The 13,026-nt window shown below is 37.9% G+C and overlaps 1 protein-coding gene across 1 annotated transcript in view; it reads right to left on the minus strand.

Moving 5' to 3' along the window:
• Window positions 1-13,026, minus strand: part of STK39 (serine/threonine kinase 39) — a 317,234-nt gene that overhangs the window by 61,088 nt on the left and 243,120 nt on the right. The window contains exons 15-16 of the mRNA XM_032286623.1: window positions 8,922-8,974; window positions 3,620-3,688 (exon numbers count right to left, since the gene is read on the minus strand). Coding sequence (XP_032142514.1) covers window positions 3,620-3,688; window positions 8,922-8,974 — 122 coding nt within the window. The remainder of the gene's footprint in view (window positions 1-3,619; window positions 3,689-8,921; window positions 8,975-13,026) is intronic.

A 13,026-nucleotide genomic window follows, 5' to 3' on the forward strand; every position in this document is an offset into this window, starting at 1 on the left:
TGGAGGGGCAGGCTGGGAAGAAATACCAGGGGCTGGATTCCGAAGCTGTGGATTAAATCTGGGCTGTCTATTATCTTTCCAAGTGAAGATGCTAAAAGGGGAGCTCAATATAAGTCTGGAATTCAGACAAAAAATTCTGGGCCAAAGATATAAACTTGGGAGTGAAAGAATGGAAGGTATTTAATACCATGAAACCAGATAAGACCAGCAAAGGAGCACGTAGAGAAAGAGAAGAGATCTAAGGAAAGAGTCCTTAGACACATCAAGATTTGTAGGTTAGAGAGATGAAGAGGAACCAACAAAAAAGATTGAGAAGGAAATACAAGTAAGATGGGAGAACTAAGACAGGGTGGGGTCTTAAAACCAAGTGAAAGAACTTATTATGGAGAAGGGCATTGTCAACTATGCCCAATGCTGCCGATAGGTTGAGCACGATGAGGACTGAGGATGATCCTCAGGTTTAGGAACATGGCAGCATTCACAGACCACTTGTCCTTTACCTTCCCTTTTCTCCCCTCACTCCAGCCACGCCTACCTGTGCATCTGCCACTGCTTTTGCCAGGTGTGTTTTCCCAGGTACAGCTTTGAAAAGGACAGTTTGAGTGGAGTAGGGAGGTCGAAAGTCTGACTGAGGTGGGTTTAAGAGAGAGTGGTAAGAAAGGAATCAAAGCCGGGACAATTTTCTTTGATAAGTTTAGCTGTAAGGGGAGGGAGAAAAATAGCTGTAATGGGAGGTGGGCTTTCTGAAGATGAGATAAATAAAAACATAGTTGTATACTGGTGGGACATATCTAGTAAAGAGGAAAATAGATGAGGAGGGAAGGAGTAGACTGGTTAGAGGTAGTAATTTCAAATATATTAGTTTGTCAAACATCAGCAATTAAAATATAAAACATCCACTAGTCCATAGAAAAACTAAAAAGGAAAAGCTTTTTTTTTTTTTTTTCCCCCAGAGGACACAAGAACCACCATCATTTAAAATTACCTGGATCCACTTTTTAAGGCTGAAGATACAAATTATATGCAGAGTGTCAACATCAGGGAGTCAACAAGACCCAAGCTCAAGGACCATTATCGATTGCAACAATCTAGATACTTCTTCTGACCTCAGTTTTCAGTCTATAAAACAGTGATTAAAACAACGTGTCCTCTCTACCTTTATAGAATTGATGTGATGATCAAATGAAATACACAAACTGTCTGTAAACATGTGTGATGTCCATGTAAGGCATTTTTAAGAGCTACTATATAGCTCTCTTCAAGGAAAATGTATATTGCAGGGTCTCCCAATCTAGCCATTAACTATTCTATTTCTTCTGGTGAACTAAGACACAAAAGTGCATATTTATGTTTTCTAATGAAGGAGAGTGTTCATCTTCAACAAGGAATTGGTAGGTTAACATAATGAATTCTCAGATGGAATTTAAGTAGACACCAAAGTGAACTTATCTTTTTTCTCAGCTTCCCTCTCACATTTGATTAGAAAACTTAGGTGAGAACTTAGCAGGCCTTAAACCTCACAAGACTATAAAGGAAGATGTGAAAGACAAAATATATAAGGGGCTACACACTCACACCACACAGATGCACGTATGTCACTTTTCTCTAAAATATGTCTGTGTCTCCTCATGTATGAAGCCACTTAGCAAAGAAGTTGGAGTTTCACTGTGAAATCAATGTATACATTTCATGTATAATCAATAGGAACAAACCTATTTTTTTCTAATTATAAAGGTATCATTGTATCTGCATTTATGACATATTATTTGTATATAAATAACATATTGGATATTGTGTCTTTAGTCAGAATTCCAATCTTCCACTATAAACTCAATTACACTTATTTACATAAAATAATTCACTTTATAATTACCTACATTCCAAAGTTACCAGGAAAGAATTATTCTGATAGGTGTGTGTATCTACTTTAAATTCCCTCTCAGTCACATACTCCAGCATTACTGGGAAAGGACTTATTTGAATAAGCTATTTTAAAAATTAAAACATCCTTTAAGAGGCCAAGAGTGGTGGCTCATGCCTGTAAACCCAGCACTTTGGGAGCCAAGGCAGGTGGATCACTTGAGGTCAGGAGTTTGAGACCAGCCTGGCCAACATGGCGAAACCCTGTCTCTACTAAAAATACAAAAATTAGCCAGGCATGGTGGCAGGCACCTGTAGTCCCAGGCTACTCGGAAGGCTGAGGCACAAGAATTAATTGGACCCAGGAGGCAGAGGTTGCAGTGGGCCGAGATTACGCCACTATACTCCAACCTGGGCAAAAGAGTAAGATCCTCTCTCAAAAAAAAAAAAAAAAAAAAAAAAAAAAACCATATCATATAAGGGGAGCATGCCATTCCAAACATCAGTTTTGATTTGACTATTTTTAAATAAGGCATTATCATAATATACATCCCCCTAAATAATGTTATTAGAGTTAATAATTATTATATTAACACAATTAATATTAATATGCTAACTAACCTTGATAACTTATGGTTATCATTTCAATTATACAATAATACATTATAAAATCTCTATAAAGTCAAAATTTGCTGAAGAGCATGGAGCTATTCATCTCACCTTAGGTGGAACCAGGCTACACATGTTCTCAGATGACTATGTCTGCCTCTTATAGCTTTTCCCCCCTCCTCTGCCTTGTCAGGAGGTCTATCGGTCATTGGTTGCTCCTATCAGCAGGCCTATGTCCAGCAGACTCCCCTATCTCTGTGCAGCTATCTTATGATTCTAAAGGAGGTAGAAAGGCCCACAGTTTCAGAGTGAAATTGTTCTGCTACAACCCAGCTGCATGGTTCTAGACACACTACTGAACCTCTTTAGGAATTCATTTCCTTATCTTTACAGTGAAAGAACTGGCCTGAATGATCTTTAAGTTCCCATCCAAACCTGAGATTTTATAATCAATATTGCTGAGGGCTGAAAAAATAGATTCTAAGTTTATGAGAATTGTGACCAAAGAGAGAATATAGAAACTCTGAATAATGGCCTCAGAGGGTAATATGCTTTAGTGCACAGAATTTATAGCATGTTATTTTTGGGTCTTCTGAGTTCTTTGTTGTATTTCCAATAAATGAAGGTCCTCATTGGATAAATCATGTCCAGATACATGAGAAAGTATTACATTAAGAGCTTTTGAAAAAAATTAAATGTGATTTTTTTTTTTTTCTGAGACAGAGTTTTTCTCTTGTTGCCAGACAATGGCTCAATCTCAGCTCTTTGCAACCTCTGACTCTCAGGTTCAAGCAATTCTCCTGCCTCAGCTTCTCAAGTAGCTGGGATTACAGGCATGCACCACCATGCCTGGTTAATTTTGTATTTTTAGTAGAGACAGGGTTTCACCAGGTAGAGCAGGCTGGTCTCGAAATCCTGATCTCAGTTGATCCACCCGCCTTGGCCTCCCACTGTGCTGGGAATACAGGCATGAGCCATGGCACCCGCCCAAATATGATTCTTAAGTATACTTTTACATAAAAGATAAGAATTCAGGAAGAATTCTTCAAGTATTCAGAGTGAATTATTCCTTAATGAAAACTTTTGCTTCCAAACACATTTCCATTTGATATACCAACAAAATGACAGTGCATACTAAAAAACAATTTACCTATAACTACATCATGACCATCCACCAAGCCAGCAGAGAAGAGCTCCTGAGATACACCATCTGCCGTATCTGTCCAAATGTGAAATGAATATGTATTAGTAACTGTAACATAAAAACAACTCAGTACAATATAAAATATATATTTTTCATTTACTAAAATCACCCATGAGTTTTAATTCAACAATTCAGACTCTATCAGGAGAAAATCAGAAGCAACATGAAATACATTTTGCCACATGCCATTTACATCTTGCTATTTATTTAACAGAAGTTATACAAAATTATTTTTTTCCACTTTTGGTGAACTAAAAAACTTGTGCCCTCTGGCTACTATATGACTTAATCTTCAAATGCACCTTCAGAAGTTATAGCTGTTCCTTATGACACTGCTTTTCTTTCCTGCCAAGGTTAATCCCACCCACCATCATCAATCCTTTTCTATCATTAGAAGCTACCAAGTGAATTTATGGGAAAGGTTGAATGGGTAGCATCTGATACAACCTTATATTTGGTACAAATAGCCTATGAGTTTGTTGGACTATTAAGATGAGCTATTTAAATGTATGCTATTAAGAAACTCCTTTAACATGACATTGATCATCTGACAGCAACAGATTCATTGTCTTAGAAAAATGTGGTTGAATAAAATAACATACTTTCTCAATGATAAGTGACAGGAATTGGCAATCTCATAAGGATGGGACTAAAGAGGCTTCGGCAAGTGAATACAGCTGGAATTACTTAATTGAAAGGTTACGAATGAACATGATAACACTGTAATCTACTTGAAGGCTTTGTAAAGAGAAATTGACAAATTGCAATGTGCTCAGAAGAACTGTTAGAAACCCCCATGATTTTACAAGGGAGCTGACTTGGTCCCCAGTGCCTTCAGATATTCTCACAAATATCCAGAACTGTAGCTTGATAAGAAGAAACTGGTTCAGCAGGCTGTAACACTCTAGGTGGGGGTTTGACAGAAATGTCTTCCAAAGTCTGGGGGCACCTGAAAGTACAGCTGCTAAATCAAACCAGCATCTACATGGAACTGCAGTTTGTGACACTAAAAGCTGCCCTAAACATGAACTGTGTTTCCTTACTTCATCTGTGCTTCAGATGTGGTGACTAGGTAAGTGGGCTGATGTGTGTGTGTGTGTGTGTGTGTATGTGTATGTGTGTATATGTGTTTCCATGTGTGCATATACATGTGAGTGTGCAGCTGGAGGTACATTTGTCTTTCAGAACTCTTAGGGTTTAAAAAGCTTGCCCAGGGTCTGACACATGGCAAATACTCAATAAATGGTAACTGTGATGATGATGCAGCAGGCAAAGCTCATTTGAAACACACCTTACACTTTATACTTCCAGAAAAACTGTGGTATTCTGCCATTTTACTGATTCCACTTCATAATGAAGCCATAATAAAAAGGAATAAAATGAAGTAAATGGCAAAGAAATACATAGGAATCTTACTAAAGTTCCATTAAGATGAGCTTGTTTTAGGCTTTGTCCTTTTTGTCAGCAGTACAACACACACCTTGGCCTAGTACAGTGGCTCACATCTGTAATTCCAGTACTTTAGGAGTCCAAGGTGAGATGGCTGCTTGGGCCCAGGAGTTAGAGACCAGCCTGGGCAACATAGGAGACTCTGTCTCCACAAAGAGTAAAAAATTAGCTGGACATGGTGGCATGTACCTGTGGTCCCAGCTACTTGGAAGGCTCACTGGGAGGATCACTTGAGCCTAGGAGGTCAAGGCTGCAGTGAGCTGTGATCGCGACACTCCAGCCAGGATGACAGAGTGAAACCCTGTCTGTTTGAAAAAAAAAGAAAAGAAAAAAAAAACAAAAACCACCTTATAAAGTCTCTTCATGATAAAACGATCCCATAATCATGGAAGTTAGGGTAGCATAATGAGAGGCTCTACTCTGAATATGATTTAGCTTTCTGAAGCAGCTAGAACATTCAGCCTCATAATCTGCATCTTCTTGGATGTTACCCAAATCGTTAGGAAAATAAGTGTATTGAATTAAAGAGCCTAACACCTAGTAGGCATTGGACAGATAGCAGGCAGTCATTTGCTATATTTCTACTGATTGATCATCTGCTGAAGCATTTGGATGTGTTACCCATCATTTCTAAAATATCAATAAGATCTTAGATTTAAGTAAGGAGCTATAATCACAGAATGTAGCCAAAAATGAAATAATCAAAGTCGCACTGAGCAATAGCACTAAAACAGTACCAAAATGATTGACATTCCCAAATGATTCAAGCATACAGCATGTCCTACTGTTTTCAGGACTCCTGGGCACCAGATGAGTCATTCCAAAATGGGAAACAGGTACTGCTGGCTGGTCCAAATGGGAAATGTTCCGTATCTGTGTGTGTGCCATTAGGCAGTCATTTTGTATGCATGTAAGTAAGATACCAGTAATAGTTTAAACGGAAATGTGAAATAACTGTTATTTCATGTTTCATTAGTAATCTATTTTTTCTTTAAGCTGTTTAACATCCCTCATGTCTAAACAGGATAAATATTCATGTATTAGTATCTATCTGGTTTCCATAGCATATAGGGCATACTAAACACAAAGGGCTTGTCCTCAAATGAGGAAAGAGAATATTTTATGTGTTTATGTTACAGCTAGTGCTTGGCTTACAACCACGATTGGTTCCAACAGACCAGTCCTAACATGATTTGATCATAAGTTGAGTAGGCTATATGTACAGTAGTGCAAAATGATGTTATAAAAATCTTTAAGTCGTATTTTATCATAATTTTCTTTCATTATTGTTATATATCATAATTTTCTTTGTTCATTTTATGCCATTTGTATCATCTCTACACCATTTTGTTTCTTATTTTTACATTCGTCAGGTTTAAGTAAAACACTGCATTACCAGTACAACTGGTTTAATATTTGCAAAACATACAAAATTCCAAAACACAGGTGCATACAAAAATACAAAATACAGGTATAAAAAATACCATAGGAAACATTTTCCCAATTGCAAAACATATCAAAATATATAAACATGTATGAAACATTTTATTGGCCGCTGGTGCTTGGCTGCGGATCGTTGATGTCGTCATCTGAGGCAGCAGTTGGGGTTACCGGAGTTGGTTTTTTCATAAACATGGTGAGCTTTGTCTGAATTGTATGTTTCTTTTTTTCTTCATAAATTTCATGATATGGACGAAACACATCGTGCGCCATCCGTTCAATCCTTGCAAATTGTTCGATGTTTGGGTCCATTGCTTCGAAATGTATAAGAAGTTTATTGGGAGGGGTTTGATGAAAAATATCGAAGACACAAAACACAAATTGCTGTACCGAGTCTGGGATAACAGTTGAAATGGTGCACGCGAAGATGGTAGCGCTGCCGGAAGCTGGTCCACACTGTCGTATGCCCAGCTGGGCAACGTTTGCACTGCCAGACGCAGAGCAGTCGTGGCTAGCGATTGTGGTCGTAAAGTCGAATGGTTGTAAGTTGCATAGGTCATAAGTCAATCAATACCTGTATACATTTTATGCCATATATACTTATTCATGTGTATATACAGCACAAGCATAATTAGCATGTGGGCTACGCACAGATTTACTGCAAGCAAAGTCTGGAATACAGACAGCAACAATAGTAAAGAGGTGTAGTGATATATGCACAGTGCTTCTGTTAATAACGGGCCTGTGCTCTGCTGCCTAGTGAAGGCCGGCTGTCATTAGGCAGACAATGCTATGGGTTCTGTCTGCGCAACAGAAGCAGGAACTGGTAATCTAAATGTTGCATAGGCAGGTGCCAAAGCCAGTGCAAATGGCCCAGTAATGCTGACAGGGCCATGTTACCCAAAAAAGTCCTGAGCTCATATTCACTTCTTTGTTACCTCTTAAAATTAAAATGGATTTTCATTGCCATAGTCAATTTCAAACAATCAGATAAAAAGAAACAACCTTAAAATAAGAATCTGTTCTTTCTACTTGCTGTACCTGAAACATTTACTATATAATTACTGGATTTCATCACAGCATGGCCTGGCAATATTTTTATATTATGACAAAACAGATAGCTTTTTGACAATACTACCTGGTGCTGTACAATTTCATAAACCAACTCTAAATTGTCAAAGATGGATATCCCCAGAAAGAAACATCAATTAGCAAATCCATTAGGGCCTTATGTTCGTTCGTTCATTCATTCATTCATTGAGGCCTCAAGTCGATTTATTTATTTATTGAGACACAGTCTTGCTCTGTTGCATAAGCTGGAGTGCGGCGGCACAATCTTGGCTCACTGCACCCTCTACCTTCCAGGTTCAAGCGATTCTTTTGCCTCAGGCTCCCAAGTAGCTGGACTACAGCCATGCGCCACTATGTCCAGCTAGTTTTTGTATTTTTAGTAGAGATGGGGTTTCAACATGTTGGCCAGGCTGGTCTCAAACTCCTGGCCTCAAGTGATACCCCTGCCTCAGCCTCCCAAAGTACTGGGATTATAGGTGTAAGCCACCAAGCCTGGCCTGTATATTTATTTTTAAAAGACATTTCATATTTTAGTTTAACTCAAATATTCCATGAATCCTGACATCTTTGCATTTACAGAATACTAGCAATCAGAGACTGGTGAGCCTATGGTCAAGTATTGCCAAGGAATATTTTGTTTGGCAGGTGGCCTTTGTAAAACAGAAAAACAGAACTGAACATGAGTGAATTTAGAGAGGAAATCCTCCAGTTTCCCCAAGTGCTCGCCATTCACTTTAGCTTCTGTGGACAACTGAGTTCGTGTCTTCCAATAACTGCAGGTGGGTCAAAGAGTTTACTGATGGTCCAGCTACCAAGCTAGAAAGTTCTTATACTTCAGAGTTTTCAAAATTTTAGTAAACAGTCCCCAATAGAGGCTTCATGTAATCTGTACTGAGATCACAGAATCAAAGTATGTTACCTTTTTGTATGAACCCACAGTCTGCTGCTCAACCCTCATTAGGACTGTTGTATGCTTCTCATTACATTCATCGTCATTTCCTTTAGGGATTGCATTGCCATAGTAACACTTATTTTCATGGTTGAGCTAATAAATCTAACATATTTGTATGTATATTGTGCTGCATGGATCACTGAGATTCATGTAGTCAGTAGTGGTTTGATTTGGAATCCTTAGGAGTATCAAAAATCCTTCCTTCCATCTATCTCTCCTTTCCTCCTTCATTTTTAAACAAAGCAGTTTTATATAGCAAATTACAACCACATGCCTGTAATCAATTTCTGCAATGCTCTTTGAGGCAATAAAATAATAACTTCAATTAAAACTTACCTCTTCCTGGAGTAAACTCAAATCGTATGTCATTAAGTTCCTTTCTGGAGTTTCTGAAATACATAACATATAACACATTAAAGTCTGGGAAAGCAGAGTTTAATTGAACTATATGTATTCAGATTTTTACAAGATGCTACTAACATGTGAATAACATTTTACAGTTTGAGGTAACCTCCAAATATTTTGTTAAATGGAAAAGATAGTTATGACAATAATAATTTAATTTGATTTGTTTAATTTGAAGAAATTTGTTTAATTTGATTGAATTTACCTTACATAAATATGCTTATATCACAAAATTCCAAAAACAAAACGCTCATTTTATAAAATCTGCATAAACAGGAAACCTTAAATATAATTTCATAATTAAAAATTTCAGAAGCCTTTAGTCTAAAATAAATGGTATCCACTGCATTTTCCATATTTTTTCTTGAAAATAGTATTTTATTATTTTTATGAGTGAAACAAACAGGAAAGATGGCCTCAGTAATAGAATTCAAGAAGTACTACACATTAAATAATGCAGCAAAACACCAAGAACAAGGTATGCACTTGTCAGTTTAAAATTTTATCTAAATTTAAAAGTTTTATATATTCAGTGGTCAATTTGCAACATTTTGCCCACTGAATATGTAAAACTTTTAGTAATGTAAAGGCATACATAAAACCAAAAAATACAAATGTATATGCAATTTAAAAATTAAATGGTACTGGGGAGATATGAAATATATAAATATCTGAGATATAAGTTTTTCATTCATATTAATTTAAAAGAATGATAATAAGGGCAGTGAGCTATAATTAGTTTTAAATTCTTGTAAGAACACTAAAATATTGTATCTCTCAACAGATGCTAGAATTAAGGTTAATAAAAACATCTTAAGAAATTGCAGTAGACGCAGGCGTAGTGGCTCATGCCTGTAATCCCAGCACTTTGGGAGGCTGAGGCGGGTGGATCACTTGAGGTTAGGAGTTCGAGACCAGCCTGGCCAACATGGTGAAACCCCATCTCTACTAAAAATACAAAAATTAGCCAGGGGTGGTGGTGGGTGCCTATAATCTCAGCTACTCAAGAGGCTAAGGAAGGAGAATTGTTGGAACTTGGGAGGCAGAGGTTGCAGTGAGCCAAAATCACACCACTGCACTCCAGCCTGGGTGACAGCCTGGGTGACAGAGTGAGACTCTGTCTCATTAAAAACAAACAAACAAACAATTTCCCATAGGAAACATGAACTAGTATTAGTGCAGCCACTGAAAGGGTCTAAGACAGAGACAGAGATGGCCTGAATACCCATTCCCGAACATCCTCCTGAGGCGCCGGGAAATTGGGCATTCACACCCTAAAGCTCTGTGTAAAATCTCCTGGTCTCTGTGAACTGTGCCCAAACCACAATGAAGCCAGTCTCTGGGCCCTTTTTGGTCCACAGCCTGATCTTGGTTCTTTACGTCCTACCACATCCTACCACACTAAGAGCAAGGAGGCCCACAAGGATACACAGGGCCTGGCACCCGCTGAAAGAATGCCCTTTTCTTCGGTGTCTAGAAAGCCAGCCCAAATCTCACACCTTTCCATAAGCAAAACAGGGAGAAATAAAGGGCCAAAAACTCAAGACATGCCCAAGCCCACGCCCAGACATGAGAGCCTTGGACCTGAACTTTGCATCTCCCCTCAGGTGGGAAACCTGTGTCTCCTTGACTTTATCACTGCTCCCCTCAGGGCTAAAATGGGACCAGGGACTACAGCAGTTCCTGTAGCTGTGCTTCTTTTAGGACCTGTGGAAATCCAAAAACTGTGAAGATTGTGGATCCTCACCCTTAAAAGAAAGTAGATACAGCAGTCCCCCTTTATCCGTGATTTCACATTCCATAGTTTCAGCTGCCCATGTCAGTACAAAATCTTTTGAGAAAGGGGGGCCACATTCACATATCCTTTGTTACACTGTATTACTGTAAGTTCTATTTTATTACTAGTTCTTGTTGTTAATCTCTTACTGTGCCTAATTTATAAATTAAGCTTTATCATAAGTATGTACGTAGAGCGAAAAACATAGTGCATAGAGGGCTCAGTACTATCTTTAGTTTCGGATATCCATAGCAGTTTCAAAACGTGCCCTTGCAAAGATTTGAAGGGACTACCACACATAACCTATGCACAAAACTGTAGATAACTACAGAGGATTCAGAAATCATCTTGGACCCCAGACTAAAGAACCCTGCCCTGGTGCCTGTGGTGGGAGGAGTATTTGTGTGCTGCATTGTTTCAACAGCTAAAATTTCTTCTCTTTCTTTTTTCTTTTCTTTCTTTCTCTTTTCTCTTTTTCTTTTCCTTGTTTTCCTTCCTCTCTCTCCTTCCTTCCCTTCCTTCTTTTTCTCTTTCTTTCTTCTCTCACTTTTCTCCCTTTCTCTCTTTGCTTCGATGTAGAGTCTTGCTCTGTCACCTGCCACCCAGGTTACAGTGCAGAGGCAAAATCTTGCCTCACTGCAACCTCTGCCTCCTGATTCAAGCAATTTTCCTGCCTCAGCTTCCCAAGCAGCTGGGACTACAGGCGTGTGCCACCACACCCACCTAATTCTTTGTATTTTTAGTACAGATGGGGTTTTATCAGGTTGGCAAGGCTGGTCTTCAACTCCTGACCTCAAGTAATCCGCCTGCCTCAGCCTCCCAAAGTGCTGGGATTACAGGCATAAGCCACCACACCTGGCAAAGTTTCTTAATAAACTCCCAATGTCCTCACTACACATTTACATAGTGCTTCCATGTATGTCAGCAGTTCTCAAACTTTTTGGTCTTAGGATCCTTTTATGTTCTTAAGAACTACTGAGGACCTCTAAAGAGTTTTTGTTTTTGTGGACTGTATCTACCAAAATTTACTGTATTAGAAATTAAAACAGGTTAATTTTTTAAAAAGTATGAATTTATTTGAAAATGACAACCCATTATATGTTAATATAATTTTTTATGGAAAATTACTTTCCTCTTCAAGATAAAAACAACTCAGTGAAAAAGAGTCCATTGCTTCACATTTTTGTAAACCTCTATAATATCTGGCTTAGGATAGCTAGAATCTTAAAATTGTTTCTGCAATCTGTTGCAATATCAAATGTCATAGAGACAGCCATTGAAAAATTATACTGAATATGTTTAAAGAGTGAAAAAGGCAAGTAATTTCTTGATATTATTATAAAAATGGTTTTGACCTCATGGGCTCCCTGAAGGGGTCTCAAGGACTCTCACGGTCACTGGACTACATTTTAAGTAACACTAATATATAAATGTACACACATACATATGTGTGTATATGTATATGTTTTATATATATATATATATATATATATATAAAATCTTATTTAATTTCAATAATTAACCTTTGAGATATGCAAAGAGGTATTATTTGTTTTCCATTTTTTATGACTATGTTCACTGGCTTCCCCAAGTTTACAAATGTAATGAATGGCTGAGGGAAGGCCAGTAATTCCATACTGGAGCTACCAAATACAAACGGAAATGCTCAATTCCTTTAACTTGTAAGAGAAAGCTGTACTATTCCCCAAGATTTTGCATGTTACCATAAAACAGCTGCCAACCATTCATTTCCTTAATAGTCTTGGTTTTCTGTGCCACGTATAAGCAATGATTCACTTCAAACTAAAGTAGTCCAATAAGAAAACACCAAGAGGAAGGCAAGTACTTATAATGTGTTTAGTAATAAAATGACAGGAGGAAACAATGAGGAATCTGGTTTGATATTAATTTGTGTCACTGTTCATGTCCTCTCTTTCTTTCCATCGGTCTTATTTAAATAAATTTATTCTAGTGAGGTCATGAGAAGAGAGGTGTAGGAATTGTACCCAGAATATCATTATGCACATCCTGATGCTTCAGATATTAATAACACAAAAGTAATATCCAACACCCATAATCTCTGTCTGTATCAACTGTGGTTCAAGTTATGGAGGCTGGGCAGTCAAGTCATTCTTTTATGACTCTGAACCTAAAATACTCGCCTTTGAAAAGATCATAGTGATTGATTGTGAGTAGTAGGCTTGTCCCATCAAGAGGAAATATGGTTGGGAAAATGCCTAATTGGAGCAAACTACTGAA

This window comes from Sapajus apella, unplaced genomic scaffold (genome assembly GCF_009761245.1).
Source record: "Sapajus apella isolate SASKATOON/1434 unplaced genomic scaffold, GSC_monkey_1.0 scaffold18, whole genome shotgun sequence".
NCBI lineage: Eukaryota > Metazoa > Chordata > Mammalia > Primates > Cebidae > Sapajus > Sapajus apella.